The 23,624-nt window shown below is 38.3% G+C and overlaps 1 protein-coding gene across 9 annotated transcripts in view; it reads right to left on the bottom strand.

The window, feature by feature from the left end:
- Positions 1–4,105: 4,105 nt before the first annotated feature.
- Positions 4,106–23,624, bottom strand: part of SWT1 (SWT1 RNA endoribonuclease homolog) — a 120,694-nt gene continuing 101,175 nt past the window's right edge. For 8 of the 9 annotated variants that reach the window (XM_049868335.1, XM_049868333.1, XM_049868331.1 and 5 more), the window contains one exon: positions 4,106–5,076. In XM_049868335.1, coding sequence (XP_049724292.1) covers positions 4,947–5,076 — 130 coding nt within the window. In that variant the 3' untranslated portion in view covers positions 4,106–4,946. Of the gene's footprint in view, positions 5,077–20,102; positions 21,870–23,624 lie in introns of those variants that run through there. The other variant, XM_049868337.1, reaches the window with a different exon arrangement.

Below are 23,624 nucleotides of genomic sequence, written 5' to 3'. Positions count from 1 at the left end.
TTAACAAAACAACTCTAAATGGCAGCCCTCGGTTGTGAAAAAAATTACTTAGTGGGTTTGTGAATGCAACCTATATCAGAACTGTGTTTTGTTCAGTTTTTCTATTCAGCTGGATAAACATTGGTTGGGATGACTCGGTGTCTACTGTGTAATGCTGCACGTCTAACTTACAGTGCCCAGATTAGCACGTCCTGATGCTTGCTGCTGACGCAGACACTAATATTAAAGGTACTTTGCAGAAGACCCTTGCACCATGGGATTAACATCCAAATGTTGTTTGTGTACTCATTCACTTTTAAGAGTTTTGGGGAAACTTTTTTTTTTTTTTTTTCATTCCCGTAATGATGAGCTTAAGGTATTTGGAAAATATTCACCTTGGCATCAGTAGGTGTGAGATATTCCCCCCCCTTATAGAAAACAAAGCACACAGGGATGTAATAAGCCAACTGGAACGAGGTGGTGATTTCAGTGGCTACCTTGGGTAAGGGGATAGGTATTTTCCCACTGGTAGTTCACCACCTTATTTCAAAGAACCACCAAGAAAACTGGCTCAGTTCCTTAACTGTCCATCTATACCTGGTTTGCTTCAGGACTGAAACTCAGTTAGCAGATTTCAGTGCGTCTAATATGACGACTGTTTTTGAAATGAATCTGTTATTGTGTCCTATTTAGCACCCCCCCCCCCAAAAATGTTTCAGTTGGGGATTCAGCAGTGAAATCTTTGAAATCACTTCTCAGTTCAAAAGTGACATGCTTAATACCAATAATACGTGGGGATATTTCAGGTCAAAGTTTACTGCGATACCAAACAAGTAACTTGGTGGCTAAAAGCCTATTTATTTCCTAAGAAGCCATTATAGCCAATTTACAGGAACGTAAGTTGCCAGAATGGAAAAACGGTCTAAAAAGTACACGTTTTCTTCAGGAAAGGAGGAAAATGTGTCATGGTCTCAACATAATTTTTTTTTTTAATTTCTTTACCAGTATGGGTTTTGGAGTAGTTGGCATACCACCAGGAGTAATACAACTTCTTTAGTGAGTTGTAACAGGGCATAAAACATACTAGATCCCTGAAAGAATAGCAAAATACCTAAGATAACTTTTAATTAACAATGTGATTAGTTATACTCAGGCATAAGTTTTATTCTTATTATTTTCAATATAGGGTTCTGATTTCTGGCTTCTAATCTGTCCTACATACTTTACCGTTGTTCAGAATGTTTTAGAATTTCCTCATAACAGTCATTTGGGGGGGAAAAAACTAGATTTGAGGGTATGATATAGTGCTAGAATCCTTGCATAATTAACGCTCTAGGTATGCAGCCTTTAATTTCTCCAGACCTCAGCATCCTTAACTTGAAGTAGGCAAAGGAGAAAGGTAGGACAGGTGCATATTTGACCTCCCTAGAACTTAATACCAAGAGAACCATCTGTTCCTACTAGCCTCACAAGGGTTGTATACTGAGCTAATGTAGTTTAGCCCATAACCATTAGTCCACAGAGTTGGGAAGGCAGCACATAGAATTAAACCTGACTACTTTTACCCATCTTTCCACTCTGGGGAGACACCCCTAAAATTACTTTGTATATAACCCCATCCTTCCCAACATTCTTATAATGGGTATTCTGAACTGTACAGTGCTTATTTTCATCTTGTTTATTCTGTCATGGGGTATTATAGAATTTAGGTTTAAAGATCACAAACATGAGTGTATGAGTTCAAATACAGTAGATGTCCTGGCAGACGAATTTAAAAAATTGGAGACAAGTCACACCCAGTTTATAAACAAAACTAGATCAAAATTTAGAAAAGATTCCTGTCATGTGAGCCAGAACACTTCAGATTGACCAATCCTTGTTTTTACCAACAGCCAAAGATAATTCAGAGTAAAATCTATGACTGTACAGAATGGGATGTTCTAAAACCCCCAGGAAAGCCAATTCTTCAGCCTTTGAAGAAGAGTCCATTGTTGTGAGCCACATTCCAGGAAGGTGTAAAAGAGATACATCATTTTGACCTCACTGAATGGCTTTTCACCCAACAAAACCCACACAAGTTTTGAGCTATGAAGTCAAACTTGGTAGGCAAAAGTAGAGCATGTCTATGTTTTAGTAAGTGAGCCTGTAAGTCAATTTGTCAAAAATGTTTCCTGGCTGCAACCATGAGTCAGACACTAGAGGCTGTGTGTACTTTGTAATTACCCTCATGGAGCTTAGTTGTGTGCACTGGAGTGGGTTTTATTGGCAAAATGGCCTGTCAGTCCTATCCCTAAATCAGAAAAGGACTATGGGTGACTTCCTGAAAGTGGACGATACATTTGGTTATTCCATAGTAAGGCTTATTCCCTCAAGAGGAAAGAGAAAAACATTCCTACCCATCATGGTAGGGGCTGAAATGGGCTCTAATGGCAGATGGGTAGGCTGGGAGAGTTGCCAAAGTCAGGAAATAAGAACAATATGACCTAGGCTCTGAATGTTGACCAAGACACCATAAATGTAAGCCTGGATTAACTCTGAAAATACTTCGATTTGCCCTTCAGATGATCAAAAGATTAAGGAAATACATCTTCAGATTTGTCCCTCTGTCCCCTGGACTTGTGTGGCAGGCAATGACAAAATGTGAAGCTGAAATCAATTCCCCTGTGAAATTGGGTCCCTCCAATCAAAGGATCCTCGCTGGTCCTCTGGGGGGGAAGATGGACGATGTTTTGTAGAAGTTGGAAAAGGCTCATGTAAAATGGTGTCAAATGACAAACTAAGCAACATTGCAGGAATGATCCTAATGGCTGCTTCTCAAGAGGCTGATCGCCAGTTCCTTATTAGGGCAAGGTCAAGGGCATTATGTACAGAGTCACCTCCTCTGCTGTGACTTTTTTTCCATTAGTCCCTTCTGGTTCATAACATGCTTATGATGGCTTTTGCCCGAACTATATATATAAAGAGGAAACCCTGGTCGCATAGTGGGTAAGTGCTATGGCTGCTAACCAAAAGGGCAGCAGTTCGAATCCGCCAGGCGCTCCTTGGAAACTCTATGGGGCAGTTCTACTTTGCCCTATAGGGTCGCTGTGAGTCAGAATCGAAATAATGGCAGCGTATGTTTATATATATATATAAAGAAATGGAGATTTTAAATTCTGAAGTTCCTCATCTAAGTATTTGATAATTCTTCCATCAAACCAAATGTTCTGCAAAGTGGGGCTTATGATTCTTAGGCAAACTGAGTTACTCCAGTCCACTGGAAAGAGCCAGAAAAGAAAGGATGAGAGGAAAAGGAATCCTCAACCCTGCTTTGGACTATTATGAAAACAAGTGTAAAATTTTAAAAGTCTAAGACCAGAAAACATGGCTGCAAAAGTTAATTAACAGATTAAAATAAAGAAAAAGTAAAATACACCGTAAAGTTTAAAAAAACAAAGAGCATAAAGGAGAGAGAAAAGATAAAACACACCTGGCATTTCAAATGAAAAAAACAAAGGCTAAAACAATAATTTTAAAATAAAAGCATGTTTTTAAGTAAAAATGAAAAATATGGTTAGACAATTACAACATCCTTCTATCTCAATAAAATAAAAAAAAAACACTTATTTTAAAGGAAAATAATACACAAAGAAAAGACAGATTAGACTAAGTTCAAATTAAAACCCATATGCATAAGGGAAAAATATATGAAAGTATGCAGGTGACGGGATCAAAAAGAAATTACACAAAAAGCATAACCTGTATTAAAAAGGTAAGGGGGGAAAAAGGGAGGGAGGAAACAAAGCAGAGCACAGAGCAAAGCGAAACAAAACCCAACAACAAATAGAAGCAGCTAAGGGGTGAGGGTCCAAAAACAGTTCCTTTGGTGGTAGTAGGAGGTGCTCCTCAGAGAAGACAGGGAAAAAGACGTTGAGCAGAGATGGCTTTCTTCACGCTTCTCCTTTGCCCCAGAGGCTCATAGCCCTGAAGACACCATGAGCCCCATATATGAAAGTGGCGGCGTGATTCCCTAATGCAGCATCCTAAGTAAATTCTTGTTTATTGCAAAGGGTCACGTTTATAATAATTCCCTGTTAATTTCAGAAACACCATTTGGAAGTAAAATGAAAAGCAAAATCTTACTAAAAGTAAGTTATTTATTGCTTTTTTAAAAATATATGTGAACATTTATAAGAGAATACCAATTTGGATTTAATCTAATGCACTAATGAAAGCATAATATACTAAACAAGGATTTCTAACTTACTGTATAACTAAATAAGTCAAACACACACTTGGTTTTAGCCAGAGGCAAACATCGGTCACTGCCACCTAATCCCACAAATTCGCAATGCTTCACATTTAAGGGGAAACTTGGCATAGGGATCTACCTGTACCTCCCCATTAGAAATGCCCCGAAAAGTGACATGCCTAGAGAAGAAGAGGCTGTAACAAGTTAGAGCTGAAATCAAAGTTCTACTTTCATTACCTTGGTGAGGGTATAAGGTGGAGGGAATGTTATTTTCACCAGGTTACATGGAAGACAGTTTGACCATAAAAACATCTCAGGGTAAGATTTCAGTTGTGGAATGTGGCAAGTATAGTCATGTCCTAATTTCTTGAGGTTTGAGAGTATCTCTGGTCACACGTCCACATTTAGAGTTGCGAGAGACGCTAATGCTGTGCACTGGGTCTTCCTCGGATGCCACAGTGGCCTCTGTCCCAAGGTAGTGAAAAAGATGGCTGTCCTTTCCTTAGAGGATACTAGCTCAGTGCCAGGAGTAGAGGTAGGGAGGTACTGTCAACTCCAGAAGAGCTGAGTCCACAATTTATCCCACAATGGATGCATCAGGCTTTTTTTGTTTTTAAAACCTCAACGAGGCAACCACATTTTTGTACCTAAGAGACATTTCTTGCAATTCTCTTCTGTTTGACTACTCTGCTATTCTTGAGGATAAATTCAATTCCTTTTAAGTTATGACTAGCACTTAGGTCCTATAGTTAAGCATATCTTCACACCATCCCCTGTTTTTGGCCTCCATATAGACAGATGCATTGCACTGCTGCATCGTATATTCCATCTCAACCAGTTGGCGGCATCCAATGGTTAACTTTTCCCTAGGGGAAAAAGAAATGTTAAATCATTGCAAGATGGCTGGTCAGATCACTAATAAATCTTAATACAACGGGATGACCCTGGAATTTGAAATATATTCTTTGATATTTGAGAAATAAAATGCCAACAAGAATGGTTTCTTAGGATAGGTAAAACAACATGGGAGGGAAAGCACTTAATTGCACAGATTCTTGGTGAAGATTTTGGCCCAATTTTTAGAATTCGGGAATAAGGGTTCCCACAGCAGACCTGCTGCCGACCAGCAAAATTGGCTAAAAATAGACCTTGGTATGGTGGGCTGGGTCGAATAATCTAATTCTACTCTACTCTCTGAAGGACTCTCCTAGAAGGAGATGGGCTGATGTTAAGCAGTCCTAATCTAAGAGGTAAACAACACTGTGGAACAGATGGTTTATCTTATTTGGTTTGAGAGTTAAAGAAGAGATAGACCGGGAGATACTAAGAGGATATACCTCCTGACAGGAACGGACACTCAAGGGGGATAGGAAGTTGACAGAACTTCAGCTCTTTAAAACGGATTGTTGGGATAAGTTACCTAGCAGTAAACAAATTAATATTAGTTGATAACCATAAGCCAAGGGTAGAGAAGGAGGGAGTAATGCCTAACTATGCCAAGCTTACTTCACAATTCTACCTAAGGCAAAACCTAGCCAGCCTCTCAAAACATGGGGCCTATAAATTGTGGGATTCGTTAGAGCTATAGTCCATGAAACCTGGTGTCGAGTTCAAATCTCATGGGTACCTACTTGAATCTGCTAGAAGATGGCCTATATCCAGCACCTAGTAGAAGTATGTGGCACATTAGGTGTTTAACAAGTGGCAGATGTTTCTATTATTACAATGAAATTGTTATTACATCCTTGGCTTCTAAGATGACTCCAAGCATCTTCACAGTATTGGAAAGGACCACTGGCTACCTCTCCCCATTGCCCCTACACGGTGGAACCCTTGATGTAAGGTACAAAGAACTCAGGAGATAGAATTTAGAGATAGTAGTGGCAGCAAAAAGTAAATACACCATATTTTGTGTAACCTCACTTCCTGAGGATGTGTGGTTTCTCGGAGGCTAGTGATTAAAACCCGACTTTTGGCTTTGTGTCACCATCATCCTGTTTCCTATATTTAGAGAACTTGCAGCTAGTGTTCTGTTGCTGCCAATTTTTCATAACTACTCAGAAAATGATTTTTGGAAGACACTTCTAAGAGATTCAAAATAGCAGAGATATATTTTCTTGAAAACTTAAAAATGAAACAACAATAAAAAGAGCAAGCCCCTATTTCTGTTCTTGGTCATCTATTCCACATGTGCAAAAAGGTACTTTTTTTTAGACTTCTGAATCTATGTCTGCATCTTCTCTCTCTTCTTTCCAAAGTTAAGAAGTGACTCCTCTTTCATCCTAGTAGAGTTTGGTTACTTTATTCGTGAGAGGCAGTATTCTGACAACAGATTATTACCTATAGGTTTTTTTTTGTTTGTTTCTGGTAGCAAGTCCCGTCGCTTCTGACGGAGGAAAGTACCATGTGTTTTTCATCGTGTTTGTCTGGACTACACTCTTATTAAATCATGATGATAGGAATTCTTGAGTTCCTTTCCCCCCTGGTTATATGCAGAATAGCATGATATTAGATGTGGGCGGTAACTTAACATCTCTGCCTACCATTCTGGAGCATCTCCAGTGAGTCACCGTACCTTGGCTTTGACCTCTTGGTGATGGGACACTTAAAACTGTGAGAGGCAGTGCATTATATTTTTTAATACTCCTTAATTGCTATGAAGTTGTTCCTTTATATTGGGCCTAGAACAACCATCTATCTGACCTTAGTCTGCCTAGATTAAAAAAATACAAAAAGTCTTTAACCTTTAACTTTATTCCCCTGATAGTATAAATACTCATTGTGTTCCTATTTCTCTTTTCCAAGCTAAATGACCCCAGCACTTAATCCTTTCTGCTACAGAACTCAAGACTAAAGGCTGCTTCTAGTTCTACAATTCTATTTCTGGTGAGATTTCTGCAAAACAACAGTCACTGTTTCCTTCAAAAAGAATAGTTATGCACTGTTAATGTTTTTTTCATATTAAAGTCACATAAATCAAGGTAGATCAACTAATCTATCATGGAGCCCAATGATATAATAGTACCATTATAGGAAAGAATTGGCTGTCCTCAATACAAAAAATAAATGTAGTAATAGTTGCCTGGAATATTGCGAGAAGAAAATGACTTGCGTGACCATTGTGCAAGGATACCATGCAACTTCTTGTTTATGTTTTATGTCTGTATGTGCACAATGTCCTGCCGGAGTTCACAAAGAATTGAGTTGGATAAACTCAAAATTCATTATATTTTTAACACTTTTTAAAGTTAGATTTCCTTAAAGACAAGGTGTTTTGCCCTTAAACTAAGTATATATAAAAGAATATGAGCCTATCAATACAGATGGAATGAGAAGAAAAATAAATCAATAAGGATTATTAATTTCAACTTACTCATTTTTCTTTTCTAGTTCCATCTGTACTGACAGGCTCACATTCTTTTATGTACGTTTATTTAGTTTCCTTATGGGCAAAACTTGTCTTTGTCCCTTCTCGCCTTCCCAAATTCATTTTATTAGATATTAGGTATATCATTCTGCAGCACACAGAGGCACTTAAAGGTGCTTGTGTGCCAATTAAAGGAGGCTTTTCAAAACGTATTCTTTGAGAGCCAGTTGATTATGCACAGGGAAGACGGGGTGTGGGTCAGAATCCCTGTGATTCCTACAGCTGGACTGCAGCAAACTAAGAAAACTGAGATAACTGGGAATTCAATCAGCTCCTAGAATAAGAAGAACCTTAATTTGTTTAGTTCACTCCTTTTCTGTCTGGCACAAGTAAACTGAAACCATCTTTCTAGTTTGAAAAATTTGGAGAGCACTAAACAGTCAAGACATCTGAGTTTTATAATCACAGCCCTACTACTAAATTGCAGTTGTATCTTGGGAAATTACCATAAATAGGCCTGTTTCTGTATCTGTAAAATAAAGAAGTTCGGTTAGAAAATATTTCTTAGGGAACTACTAATTCAAACTGTTATGTTTCCAGAAAGTAACCCAACCTAAGGTTCATAGTCTTAACATTTTAACTTTCTGCAATGTGGCCCTTGAGGCTTATGGGAAAAGCATATGTATTGCTTCAGTATACATTACAGTTCAAAGATATGGGCTCTTTAAAAAGAAACAATAAACATGAATTTTCCTTTTATTCCAGGGGTAAAAACAGCATTAAGGCAGTACTTGAGAAAACTAAGATGACAGGTAAAGTCAATGTGAAAGCTACATAAAACACAACACCACAAAAAGCTGAAAGCAACAGAATGCTAAACACAACAAAGTTACTAGAAATGGTTCTTAAAGTTAACCTTGAGTCTTCTAGATAACTCAATTTTTAAAAATCACATTTGAAACCATTTTCTAAAGGTCTTCACATAGGTATATTATTTCACAGAGACTTCTGCAAAACTGGATTGCAATAAATCCTAACACATTAGTAAAACAAAGATATAACAGGCTGATTCTACAGCAAAAAGAAAGCAGAAGATTAAAACAATCCAAGTTAATCTATATGAAAATGCTGCTTAAGTTTTAATTTCCTTCTAACTCTAGAACAACTTTAGTGACTAAGCAAGTTGAACATAACATAAAGTGACAATTCATTTCATCCCTCCTTTCTTCTCTAAATTGACCTATGGCACTCAAACAGGTCACTTCGACCAAATCTCAGACTGGTAGTGACTTAAGGATAGACACACAGTCCAATGGACCAAAATCGAGAGTCCAGAAATAAACTCATACATCTATGGTCAACTGATTATCAACAACTATGCCAACACCATTTAATGGGGAAAGAATAGTCTCTTCAATAAACGGTGTTAGAAAAACTAGATCTCCACATGCAAAAGAATGAAGTTGAACCCCAACCTCACACCATACACAAAAATTAACTCAAAATGGATAAACCTAAATGTAAGAGCTAAAACTATAAAACTCTTAGAAGAAGATATACAGGTAAATATTCATGATCTTCTGTTTGGCAATGGATTCTCTTAGATATGACACCAGAAGCACAGGTAACAAAAGAAAAAAATGGGTAAGTTGAACTTCGTCAAAATTAAAAACTTTTCTGTATCAAAGGACACTAACAAGAAAGTGAAGACAATCAACAGAATGGAAGAAAATATTTGCAAATCATGTATCTGATAAGCATCTACTACCAGAATATACGAATGTTGAGTGGTAAGATGTTGAGATTGGTCAGTTAGGACAATGAGCCAAAGTGAAAGTAACAATCAAGTCTTTATTCACTTACTGCAGTAGTGAAAGCAAAAGCTAAATAAAAAGCTGGCTTACTGGGTTTCATTTCTTCCTGCATAATGGCACAAGCTGAGAGTTCGCTAACATGTAGCACAGACAGAGGAAATAGACTCACTGTTGAGGAGCCCCAAACTAAGAGCTCCTGCCTCTCTGTGGATCTGTGGGGTGAGGGGTGGGGTAGATTTAGGAATAGAAAAGTATTTAAAAACCCATATTAAGAGTGGAGAAAAACTGCCTTAGCCAAGGCCCCTAATAAGGAGGCCTTCAAATAGAGGTGCCTGGGCTAGGAATGCAGATGTGGGTATGAACATGGCTGGTCCAGGGGTCACAGGGAGGCTGAGTCCTTGACTGCAACTACCTCCAGAAAACTGCAATGCACCAACTGTGTACCAAGTCTGGTGTGGGAAGGGCAGCTTCCTCCAATGAGGCCTGCCAAGCAAAGCCTTATAATTGCCTTTGGTCAGGCCTGAAACATCATAAGTAGGATCCTCATAAATAAACTCTTATGAGCAACAACAAAAAGACAAACAACCCAATTAAAAAATGGACAAAGGACTTGAATAGACATTTCTCCAAAGAGATACAAATGGCCAACAAGGACATTAAAAAAATGCTTAATATCACTGGTCCTTAAAAAATGCAAATCAAAACCACAATGAGACTGCCACAGTAGTCAAAACAGCCTGGTACTGGTACAACAACAGATAAACAGACCAATGGAACAGAATTGAGAATCCAGACATAAATTCATCCACATATGAGCAGTTGATATTTGAAAAAGGCCCAAAGTCAGTTAAATGGGGAAAAGACAGTCTCTTTAACAAATGGTGCTGGCATAACTGGATATCCATCTGCAAAAAAATGAAACAAGACCCATACCTCACACCATGTACAAAAACTAACTCAAAATGGATCAAAGACCTAAATATAAAATCTAAAACAATAAAGATCATGGAAGAAAAAATAGGGACAATGCTAGGAGCCCTAATACATGGCATAAACAGTATATAGAACATCACCAACAATGCACAAACACCAAAAGAGAAACTAGATAACTGCGAACTCCTAAAAATCAAGCATCTATGCTCATTCAAAGACTTCACCAAAACAGTAAAAAGATTACCTACAGACTGGGAAAAAGTTTTTAGCTATGACATTTCTCATCAGTGTCTAATCTCTAAAATCTACACAATACTGCAAAAAGACAAATAACTCAATTAAAAAATAGGCAAAGGATGTGACCAGGCACTTCACTAAAGAAGACATTCAGATAGCTAACAGATATATGGGGAAATGTTCATGATCATTAGCCATTAGAGAAATGCAAATCAAAACTATAACGAGAGTCCATCTCACTCCAACAAGGCTGGCATTAATCCAAAAAACACAAAATAATAAACGTTGGAGAGGTTGTGGAGAAAATGGAACACTTATACACTGCTGGTGGGAATGTAAAATGGTACAACCACTTTGAAAACCGATTTGGCACTTCCTTAAAAAGTTGGAAATAGAACTACCATACGATCTAGCAATCCCACTCCCTGGAATACATTCTAGAGAAATAAGAACCTTTACACAAACAGATATATCCACACCCATGTTCACTGCAGCACTGTTTACGATAGCAAAAAAACTGAAGCAACCAAGGTGCCCATCAACAGATGAATGGGTAAATAAATTATAGTATATTCACACAGTGGAATACTATGCATCGATAAAGAACAATGAATCTGTGAAACATTTCATAACATGGAGGAATTTGGAAAGCATTATACTAAGTGAAATTAGTTGCAAAAGGACAAATATTGTATAAGACCACTATTATAAAAACTCAAAAAATAGTTTAAACAGAGAAGAAAATATTCTTTAATGGTTATGAGAGTGGGGAGGGACAGGGGAGAGGGGCACTCACTAATTAGATAGTAGACAAGAACTAATTTAGGTGGAAGGAAAGACACACAATACAGGAGAGGTCAGCAAAACTAGACTAAACCAAAAGCAAAGAAGCTTCCTGTATAAACCGAACACACTGAGGACCAGCGTAGCAGGGGCAGTGGTTTGGGGACTATGGTTTCATGGGATACCTAGGTCAATTGGCATAACAAAATCTATTAAGAAAACATTCTGCATCCCACTTTGGAGAGTGGCGTCTGGGGTCTTAAACAATGGCAAGCGGCCATCTAAGATGCACCAATTAGTCTCAACCCACATGGAGCAAAGGAGAATGAAGAACACCAAAGACACAAGTTAAGTATGAGCCCAAGAGACAGAAAGGGCCACATAAATCAGAGACTGTATCAGCCTGAGACCAGAAGAACTAGATGGTGCCCAGCTACAACCAATGACTGCCATGACAGGGAACACAACAGAGAATCCCTGAAGGAGTAGGAGAACAGTGGGATACAGACCTCAAATTCTCATTAAAAGACCAGACTTAATGGTCTGACTGAGACTAGAAGGACCCCAGAGGTCATGGTCCCCAGACCTTCTGTTAGCCCAAGACAGGAACCATTCCCAAAGCCAACTCTTCAGACAGGGATTCGGCTGGACTATAGGATAGGATATGATACTGGTGAGCAGTGAGCCTCTTGGATCAAGTAGACAAATGAGACTATGTGGGCAGCTCCAGTCTGGAGGGGAGATGAGAAGGCAGAGGGAGACAGAAACTGGCTGAATGGACACAGAAATACAGGGTGGAGAGAAGGAGTATGCTGCCTCATTACGGGAAGAGAGACTAGGAGTATACAGCAAGCTGTATATAAATTTCTGTATGAGAGACTGACTTGATTTGTAAACTTTCACTTAAAGCATAATAAAAATTACAAAAAAAAAAAACACAATGACGTATCACCTTATATCACTAGTTTTTCTATTAAAAAACAAAACAGAAAATAATTGTTGGTGATGATATAAAGAAATCAGAACCCTTGTTCATCTGCATTGGTGGGAATATAAAATGGTGTGGTTAACAGTTTGACAGTTCCTCAAAAAGTAATATACAGAATTACCATATGGCCCAGCAGTTCTGTTTCAAAACAAGTATTCAAACAAACACTTGTTCATGGATGTTCATAGCAACACTATGCATAGCAGCCAAAAAAGGGAAACAACCCAAACGTCCATCAACTGATGAACGGATAAACCAAAAAAAAAAAAAAAACCAAACCCAGTGCTGTCGAGTCAATTCCAACTCATAGTGACCCTATATGAAATATGGTATATCCATACAATGAAATACTGTTTATCCATAAAAAGGAATGAAGTACAGATACACGCTACAACATGATGAACCTTGAATGACAAGAAAGTAGCCAGACACAAAGGTCACATATTATGAGATTCCAGTTATATGAAATGTCCAGAATAGGTAAATTCATAAAGACAGAAAGCAGATTAGTGGTTGCCATGTTGTTCAGGGGAGAGGAGAAGGTCAAATGGCTGCTCCATGGGTACAGAGTTTCCTTTTGAGTTGAGAAAGATGTTTTAGAGCTAGATAGAGGTGATGATTACACAACGTAGTGAATGTACTAAATGCCACTAAATTGTACACTTTAAAATGGTTATTTTTATGTTGTATGAATTCTACCTCAATGTTAAAAAAGTATATAAATTTACTTTGTTAATATTGTCTACCACAAATCAAGAGGTCAAATTTACTGCATAGTATTGCTGCATCTATAAATAAAAAAAACTATAGACACATAAAATTATGTAATTCAATAATGAAAGTAGAAACATCAAAAGTCTAAATCAGATTTTTAGATTTTTTTCCCCTAGGGCTTTTTTATGTCTACAATTTCTTGGTTGGACCAGACTATTAATTTAAGGCAGTGGTTCCCAAACTCTAGCACGCCCTGGTGGAGCTGTCAAAACACAGACGCTGGGATCCACCACCAGAGTTTCTGATTCAGTAAACTGTGCGTGCTCACTGCCTTCGGATTTTCTTGGAAAACATATTTTAATCTAACATGTGACACTGTCAATCCCAGTGGTTTGATATCATCAAATTAATTTATCAGTCTAGAGTTTTAACAATAGAAGCACCTTGACAGTTAACTTTATAATTGTGGCTGCTCATAAAATTTTATAGCCACACAGGTATACCTGCAAGTTATAAACAGCAAAAGCAAAGGAAGACAAATAAGGAGAAAACTTTGTCAGTCGGCAAACTGCCACTCAGATTACATAAAAATTAAAAATGATTGTTTATTAATGTTGTTCTATATTTTTTTATATATATACTTTTAGCCTCCACAAAAGAGAACAGATTCATCTTGCTATTTTGATTCATCACACAGGATTAATATTTTTAAAAATACATCAATAGAGCCTTCAAATAATCTATTTTAAATAATGAAATATTTTCTGAAATTATTAAAGATAATTTAATAGGTTTTTGTTTTAGGTGAAAGTTTACAGCTCAAGTTAATTTCTCATATAAAAATTTATACACATATTGTTATGTGACACTAGTTGCAATCCCTATAATGTGACAGCACACTCCCCGTTTCCACCCCGGGTTTCTTGTGTCCATCCAACCAGCTCCTGTCTGTTTCTGCCTTCTCATTCTGCCTCCGGACAGAAGCCACCCATTTAGTCTTGTGTATCTGCTTGAAATAAGAAGCACGCTCTTCAAGAGTATTATTTCATGTTTTATAGTCCAGTCAAATCTTTGTCTGAAGAGTTGGCTTCAGGAATGACTTTAGTTCTATGTTAACAGAGCGTCCGGGAGCCACGTCTTTGAGGGTTCCTCCAGTCTCAGTCGGACCATTAAGTCTGGTCTTTTTACATGCATTTGAGTTCTGCACCACAATCTTCTCCTGTTCCATCAGGGACTTGCTATTGTGTTCCCTGTCAGGGTGGTCATTGGTAGTAGTCAGGCACCATCTAGTTCTTCTGGTCTCAGGCTGATGGAATCACTGGTTTAGGTGACCCTTTTTTCTCTTGAGCTAATATTCTCCTTGGTCTTTGGTGTTCTTCATTCTTCTTTGCTTCAGGTGGGTTGCGACCAATTGATGCATCTTGTTTTATTTTAACATGCCCAAATAGGGTGGTCGTTTGAGCTACTCTGATTATTGGCATCTTTGAAGCTCTCATGTTCTGTCACCAGGTAGTTAGAGCTGCTACTAGGTATGTGAGCCCAGGAGTCCATTTACTTTTCTTGTGTGGACTCAGCTCAGGTGTCCAGGTCATTGGTCCCCAAGTGTGTGGGGCAGGCTCTCACCTACAGTCCTAGACAGACAGGGCTATGTAGGAGTGACCAGAGCAGGCACAGGTATCTAGCTGCAGCAGAGGCTTATGTGCTGAGCAAAGTAGGGGGCTGACAGTTGTCCGAGTGCCTGAGTGGAAGGTGTGTCCCTGTTCCCTATAGCACATAGGTGGGTGGGTTTTGCAGCCAGACTGTGGGGACCCAGTGCTGTTGGCTGTAAGGACTGGGAGGCACCACTTATTCTCGGACCCTTGTCATGAGTGGCCAGGTGGAGTGGGTGGAGCCACCAGTCCTCAGGCCCCCAGTGCGGGTGGGTGAGGAACCTGCTTAATGGGCAGGGCAATGTCAAATGTCACGAATCTGCCATTCCCCCTTAGCTGTTGCAGCTGAAAATAGACTTCAGTTATATACCCTGTTGTACTACGCTAATACAGGCCTACGGTGATGAAAAGGTCTAGCTAGGCAGGGGTGAAAGGCATTCAGTGTCTATGGACCCCTTATGCCTGTGCCTAGGCAAAGGGGTTGTGCCTGCCCTGAGGTCCCAGCTTAGGGGAGCTGGCAGATTATTTTTTCCTGTTTGTTGTTTGCTAACTTGCTCCCTCTCCAAAGCCAGGAGAATGGCTCGGGGCACATGACGGGTCCTACTTCCGACCCTGGGGGCACAGCAATCGCTGAAGCCAGACCAGGACCAGAGCAGAGTGGGGAGGGGAGGGGGTGCATGAAGGGGAGACAGGTACTTCCTAGAGGGGGGAAAGGTTATTTTGACCGCACACAGTAGGTTAGACACTTGCATTTAACTTTGGCAGTCCAGTGCGGCTTTCCTCTGGCTCCGGAGCCTCGTGCAGACTCTCTGCCACTCAGTTTCTCCCGATGTGGAAAATGCATCCTGAGTGCTACTGCTTGCATCAGCCTGTGTGTGCATCAGCTGAACCAGCCTATCGCAAATTCAGCGCCACTTCCCCCGGCTCCAAAGGCTTGTGCAGACTCTCTGATGCTGGGTTTCTCCTGATGTGCAAAATGCATCCTGAACACTACTGCTTGCCTCAACCCATGTGTGCGAGCTGATCCAGCCAGCACGATGCTGGCCAGGTCAGGTCTGGCAAATCCTCGCTACTTTTGAACTATCAATCCTTCCCACTGCCGCTCAGTCCAACTCTTCAACTTTGTCTTTGATGTTCAGGACTCCTAGATTTTCATATATAATCAATTCACTTGTTTTTTTGGGACTTGTTGCAAGAGGAACCACAGGATGTGTTTGACTACTCTGCCATCTTGGCCCCCTCCCTTTTGTAGATCTCTTCATGCTATCTTTTTTTATTTCATTTTTTTATTGTGCTTTAGATGAAGGTTTACAGAGCAAATTAGTTTCTCATCAAACAATACACATATTGTTTTGTGACACTGGTTGCCAACCCCATGACGTGTCAACACTCCCCTTCTCAACCTTCGGTTCCCCATTACCAGCTTCCCTGTCTCCTCCTACCTTCTCGTCCTTGCCCTTGGTTGGTCTGCGCATTTCATCTTGTTTCATTTTATGGGCCTGTCTAACCTTTGGCTGAAGGGTAAACCTCAGGAATGACTTCAGTACTCAGTTAAAAGTGTATCAGGGCCATACTCTTGGGGTTTTCCCAGTCTCTGTCAGACCAGTAAGTCTGGTCTTTTTTTGTGAGTTAGAATTTTGTTCTACATTTTTTTCCAGCTCTGTCTGGGATCCTCTACCATGAACCCTATCAGAGCAGTTGGTGGTGGTAGCCGGGCACCATCTAGTTGTGCTGAACTCAGTCTGGTGGAAGCTGTGGTGGTTATGGTCCATTAGTCCTTTGGGCTAATCTTTCCCTTATGTCTTTGATTCTCTTCATTCTCCCTTGCTCCAGACAGGGTGGGACCAGTGGAGTATCTTAGATGGCCACTCACAAGCCCCAGACGCTACTCATCAAAGTAGGACATAAAACATTTTCTTCATCAACTATGTTATGCCAATTGAGCTAAATGTACCTCGAGATCTTAACGCTATCTTTACTTATGTATCATTTATTCTTCACCTGGTTTTCAAAAAAACTGACAACCCAATACTTCAAGAGTTAAAAAAAAATTTTTTTAATTTTACTTTATCTTTTTTTAATATCATGTAAAGACTTGCTGTGTCACACACGGACCAGTGGAACAAAATTGAGAGCCCAGACTTAAATCCATCCACCTATCGACAGCTGATCTTCGACAAAAGGCCAAAGCCCATGAAATGGGGGAAAAGACAGTCTCTTTAACAAATGGTACTGGCAAAACTGGATGTCTAACTGCAGAAAAATGAAACAGGACCCATACATCACACCATACATAAAAACTAACTTGAAATGGATCAAAGACCTAATATAAAAACTAAAACTATGAAGTTCATGGAAGAAAGAATAGAGATAACACTAGAGGCCCTAATACATGGCAGAAATAGAATATCAAACATAACTGAAAATGTACAAACAGCAGGAGATGAACTAGATAAACGGGACCTCCTAAAAATTAAACACTTAACACTCATCAAAAGACTTCTTCAAAAGAGTAAAAAGAGAGCGTACAGACTGAGAAAAAAATTTTGACTATGACATAGCCAAGAAGGGTCAAATATCTTCAACACTACAACAACAAAAAGACAAACAATCCAATTAAAAAGTGGGCAAGGATATGAACAGACACTTCACCAAAGAAGACATTCAGGCAGCTAACAGACACAAGAAGAAATGCTCATGATCATTATCCATTAAAGAGATGCAAATCAAAATTACAAGGAGATAACATCTCGCCCTGACAATAATGGCATTAATCAAAAAAACAGAAAATAAGAAATGTTCGTGAGGCTGTGGGGAAACTGGAACTCTTATACACTGCTAGTGAGAATGTAAAATGGTACAACCACTATGGAAAACAATATTGCACTTCCTTAAAAAGCTAGAAATAAAAATACCATACAATCCAGCAATCTTACTAATGGGTACAGACCCTAAAGAAATAAAGAGCTGTGACACAAATAGACATATGCACACCCATATGTATTGCAGTATTATTCACAATAGCAAAAAGATGGAAATAACGTAAGTGCCCATCAATGGATGAATGAATAAACTGTAGTACGTACACACAATGGAATACTACACAATAAAAAATAATGATGAATCCACAAAACATCTCACAAGACTGATGAATTTGGAGGAATAAGCCAATCACGAAAGGACAAATATTGTGTGAGACCACTATTATAAAAAAAAAAAGACAAGAAAAGGTGTACACACAGGAAGAAAAAAACATTCTTCGATGGTTACCAGTGATGAGAGGGGAAGGGAAAATTACTAAGTAGATAGAAGACATGTGTTAATACTGGTGAAGGGAAAGGCGGCATGCAATACGGGGGGAGTCAGCACAACATGACCAAAGCAAACAAAGACACTGAGAGGAATGCCAGAATAAAGGGCAACTACGGTAATTACTCTAACAATGTGGCAACAATAGTATTAATAAACAGTAATTTATAAATGGATACATAGGTAGATTGGTATACTAAAGAGGTATGGAAGGGTGGAAAGGTGTAACATAGGTTTGGTTGTGGATATTTCTACATAAGTAATTATAGGTGCTGCACGTATATTAATATAGACAATAGAGCAGTCATGGACGGGCAGTTATGGAAACTTCTTAGACATAACCAAACACCTCGCAGGATGAAGTTCCAAGGCTCAAAGGTGAAGGACCACCTTGGGGGACATCTACATCAACTGGCACTACATAGTTCATAACGACGATGTTCTGCATCCTACTTTGGTGAGTAGTGTATGGGATCTTAAAAGCTTGCGAGCGGCCATCAAAGAAACAACTACTGGTCTCTTCCTGTCTGGAGCAAAGGAGGGTGAAGAAAACCAGATATTCAAGGGAGCCATTAGTCCAAATGACTAATGGACCAACACGAACTACATGACCCTGAGACCAGAAGAATTAGATGGTACCCGGCTACTACCACCGACTGACTAGGATCACGACAGAGGGTTCCGGACACAGCAGGAAAAATGTAGAACAAAAAATCAAATTCACAAAAAAGACTAGACATACTGGTCTCACAGAGGACGGAGGAACCCCTGAGACTATGGCCCTAAGACAACCTTCTGATGTGAAACTGAAGCCATTTCCAGAGACCACCTTTCAGTCAAACAATAGACCCAACCAAAACCCAGTGCCTTCGAGTCGATTAGTGATTAAGTGATTACAGGCCCATAAAATGAACAGTAACACCTGAGAGGAATATGCTTCTTAGAATAATCAATTATATGAAATCAAAAGGGAGGCATCTGCCCAAAAGCAAAGATTAGAAGGTGGGAAGGGGTGGAAAATCCAGATGAAAGGAAACAGGGAACCCAGGATTGAAATGGGGAGAGTGCTGACACTTTATGGGGAATGCGACCAACGTCGTGGAACACTTTATGTACAAACCATCAATTGGGAAATTAATTTGCTCTGTAAACTTTCAGCTAACACGCAATAAAAAAATAAAAAAAGAAAAAAGACAGTCTTTTGTTGAAAATATATATATACATTAATTCAGGCATATATTTTTAAAAGAGGCATACTTAAAATATGACTACAGCTATACCAAAAGAAAGCTGATAAACCTATTTTAGTATCAGATAAAATTGATTTTAACATAAAAAAAGTATTACTAGGGAAAATAAGGATCACTACATAATGATAAAATACTGAACTTACCACGAAAATAACAATTCTAAAATTGTATGTTTTTTTTTTTTTTAATAGCATACAGACCTCCTGGTTAGCAGCCATAGAGATCAGCAGTTCAAGTCCACCAGGTGCTCCTCAGAAACTCTATGGGGCAGTTCTACTCTGTCCTATAGGGTCACTATGAGTCAGAATCAACTCGATGGCAACGGGTTTTTTTTTTTTTTTTAACAGCATACAATACTTAAAATATATAAAGCAAAAACAGAAGTATAAAGAGAAGTTATCAAAAGAAATCTACTACTGAGGTAGATTTTAACATACTTCTTTTAGTAACAGATAAGGAAGTTAAAAATCATTACAAATATAGAAGATTTGAAGAACACAATATACTTGAGCTCATAGATACATACAGAACTTCTGCATACAATTAGAAAACACACATTCATCAAAGCACACTCAGAATATTAAATAAATACTAGACTATAAAGACAACCTCAACAAATACAGAATTGGTACCATAAAAAAAATTATTGAAAGTAAGTACCATTATGTTTAAAAATAAGGAAGAGATAACCAAAAAACCCATATACATTTAGAAAATTTAAAGACATTATTACATAATGTTTCAAAGAAGAAATAAAAATTGAAATAAGAATATATTTAGAACTGAATGATAAAAATATGACATTAAAACCTGTGGGTACAGCTAAATAAATACATATTTGTATCGGAAAAGAAACCAAAATGAAAATCAACGAGCTAAGCAGTCAACTTAAGAGGACAGAAAAAGAATAATCCAATAAATCCAAAGAAAGGAGAATACTGGAAACAATAAAATTAAGAACAGAAATTAGTGAAATAGAAGACTAAGATAAAAAAGGTGTTCGAGAGCGTAAAAAGTTGGTTCTCTCAATTAACCAAAAAACTAGACAAGCCTCTGGAGAGATTGGTCAAGAAAAAATAAAGTAGACTCAAATAAAAATGTTAAGAATAAAAAAGAGAAAAGCTACAAAAATTTTAGAAATAAGCACCTTGAAGTACCCTATAACCACAAAAGAAATGCAATCAGTGTTTAAAATCTCCCCATTAACACACCAGGCTCAGATTATTTTACAGAAAAGATCTATCAAACATTTGAGAAATACAGAAGTAAAATCTTATTCAATAAGAAAAAAAGAGATTCCTTCCCAACTCAGTTTATGAGATAAGTATAACCTGTTCATAAAAATTAGAAAAGTAAAAGAAAAATTACACGTCATTTCATTTATGAGCACGAATGCAAAATTTCTAAACAAAATATTGTTGTTAGCTGTCGTCAAGTCAATTCCAACTCATGGCGACTCTGTATGTGCAGAATAGAACTGCTCCACAGGGTTTTCAAAGCTGTGACCTTTCGGAAGCAGACTGCCAGCCTGTCTTCCAAGGCACCTCTGGGTGGGTTCAAATCATCAGCCTTTTGGTTAGTAATCAAGTGCTTAACGCTTTGTACCACCCAGAGACACCTAAATAAAATATTAGCAAACTCAATTCCAAAAATATCCTGAACAAATTAGGTTTACCCTAGAAATAAAAAACTGATTTAGCATTAGAACAGTTATTAATGACCTTTACCACAATAAAAAGATTTAAACAATAGAAAAATATAGCAACATGAATAGATGCAGAAAAAGCACTCTGATAAAATTCAACATTCATAAGAAAACTTAGTATTTTATAATAAAGAGAAACCTTCCTTAATCTGAAAAAGCAAAAACCTTCAGCAATGACCATATTTAATAGTGAAATGTTAGAAGCATTTCCTATAAAATCAGGCAAGCCTAGGATGGCATCACTGTTATATTCAGCACCACATTAGAGGTCGTAGGCAGTAAGATGAAAACAAGATATATGAGCTATAAAGCATTGGAAAGAAAGAAATAAAACTGTCATTATTCACAGAAGAAATCCAAGTAAAATGAAATCCTTGGCAACTTCAATATTTTCTGTTTCTCATGAGGTTGCTTATCCTCACTACAGGACCAATGAGCAACATCATGATAAGCAGAGAAAATACTGAAGTTATCAAGGATTTCATTTTACTTGGATCCACAATCAACGGCCATAGAAGGAGCAGTCAAGCAATCAAGTGATGTATTGCATTGAGCAAATCTGCTGCAAACGGCCTCTTTAAAGTGTTCAAAAGCAACAATGTCACTTTGAGGACTAACCTGCGCCTGACCCAAGCCGTAGTATTTTCAATCGCCTCATATACATGCAAAAGCTGGATAACAAATAAGGAAGACTGAAGAATTGATGACTTTGAATTACGGTGTTGGTAAGAATAGTGAATACATCATTGACTGCCAGCAGAACAAACAAATCTGTCTTGGAAGAAGTACAGCCAGAATGCTCCTTGGAAGGGAGGATGGCAAGACCTTGTCTCATGTACTTTGGACGTGTTATCAGGAAGGACCAGTCCCTGGAGAACATCATGCCTGTCCTGTTAGGGTAGAGGACCAGCTAAAAAAAAAAGGAAGAAGGTGGATTGACACAGTAGCTGCAACAACAGATGAAACTATAGCAACGATTGTGAGGATGGTGCAGGACCAGGCATCAGTGCTTCATTCTGTTGTACACAGGGTCGCTATGAGTCAGAACCAACTCAAGGACACCTAACAACAACAATATTCATATAGGATTATCTACATAAAAAAGAATCTACAGATGAATCATTAGAACTAACAAGAGAGTTAAGCAAGGTTGCCAGATAGCTTTAAGATCAGCATACAAAAATAAATGTCTATATATTAGCAACTAGCAGTTAAAAATAATCAGTAATTTAAAACACATTATCTATAATAACAGGAGCCCTGGTGGTGCAGTGGTTAAGCGGTTCAAACCCACCAGCCATTCCGAGGGAGAAAGATGTGTCAGTCAGCATCTTTACAATCTTTGGGTAGGGTAGGAACTTGTAAACAAGACACAAGGCATGCAAACTATGAAAGAAAAGACAAAATAATACTACATTAAAATTAAAAACTTCTGCTCCTCAAAGGCACAAATGGACAAAGTATTAGTGTATAAAGAACTTCTAAAAAATCACTAAGAAAAGGAAAACAGCCTGACAGAAAAAGAAAAGAGATATAAACAGCCATCAACAAACTTATGAAAAAATGCTTAACTTCATTATTCATCTGGGAAGTAGAACTGAGAGCATGAGCAGATACCATTTTATACCCACCAAATTTTCAAAATCAAATAATTTAAAAAATACAAGTGTTGAAGAAGACAGAAGATGTGGTGCAACACGAACTAACACCATTAGACCCTGGAATTATATTGTGAGGTTGAAGATGTGTGTATCATACGACTCAGAAATTCCACACCTAGGTAAATACCCTGGGGAAACTCTTTCCCGTGTGTACTGGTGGAAACGTTTAAGAACATCCACAAATGTTTAAGAACATCCATAAAGTCCTGTTTGTGATAACAAAAAACTGAAAATAATCCGAATGCCCATTAAAAAAAAAATGGATAAAATGAAATTTAATGAGACAGGGGCATACTATACAGCAACAAAAATATAGTTAGTTGCTTGTTTTGAACTCAAGAATTTGCTCCGGTGCCAGTGACATACTAAGGAACAATTTCAGTACGACACTAAGGAACAATTGCAGCATGACACTAATTTAGGCGTAATTTCTTCAGTGAGAAACACCAGATAAATAGAGAAACCTGTACCCAGTGAACCAACTGCTTAGAAATACACAAAGCACACACACATGCACCTCAAACACGCACCAGCTACCTCAGTTCACCACATGTATTATGAGCCATACCCATCCACTTCTGTGTTACACCTTGACATTCAATTTCCTCCCATCACTTCACAACAACTCACAAGCTACAACCCTTCTGGTGACCACTTCCATAAGCACACTCCAGGTCTTTTTCGAGGTAAAGCCCCATATTTACTATAGTATTTCTTAACCACTTAATATTTGTAAAACTGTGATACTATTTTTATCTTTGTTTTTATGTGTCTCCGAAGATGTTTTTGAGTGTTGTTTCCCTAACCCTATTCTTCCCATAAGCCCTGTGGTTTTTAATTGCATGATTTTGCACAGTGCAGTAGTGATATTTAGGAATGCATATGTTGTGTTACGATAGAACTGACTGTAAACCAACTACTTCTTTATGCATCAACATGAATCAATCTCAGTATGAAGTTAAAAAACAAAATATACTGTGTGATACCATTAAGTTAAAAAACAG

The sequence above is a fragment of the Elephas maximus genome, chromosome 24, assembly GCF_024166365.1.
Source record: "Elephas maximus indicus isolate mEleMax1 chromosome 24, mEleMax1 primary haplotype, whole genome shotgun sequence".
NCBI classification, from domain to species: domain Eukaryota; kingdom Metazoa; phylum Chordata; class Mammalia; order Proboscidea; family Elephantidae; genus Elephas; species Elephas maximus.
This window is presented reverse-complemented; position numbering and strand designations above follow the sequence as displayed.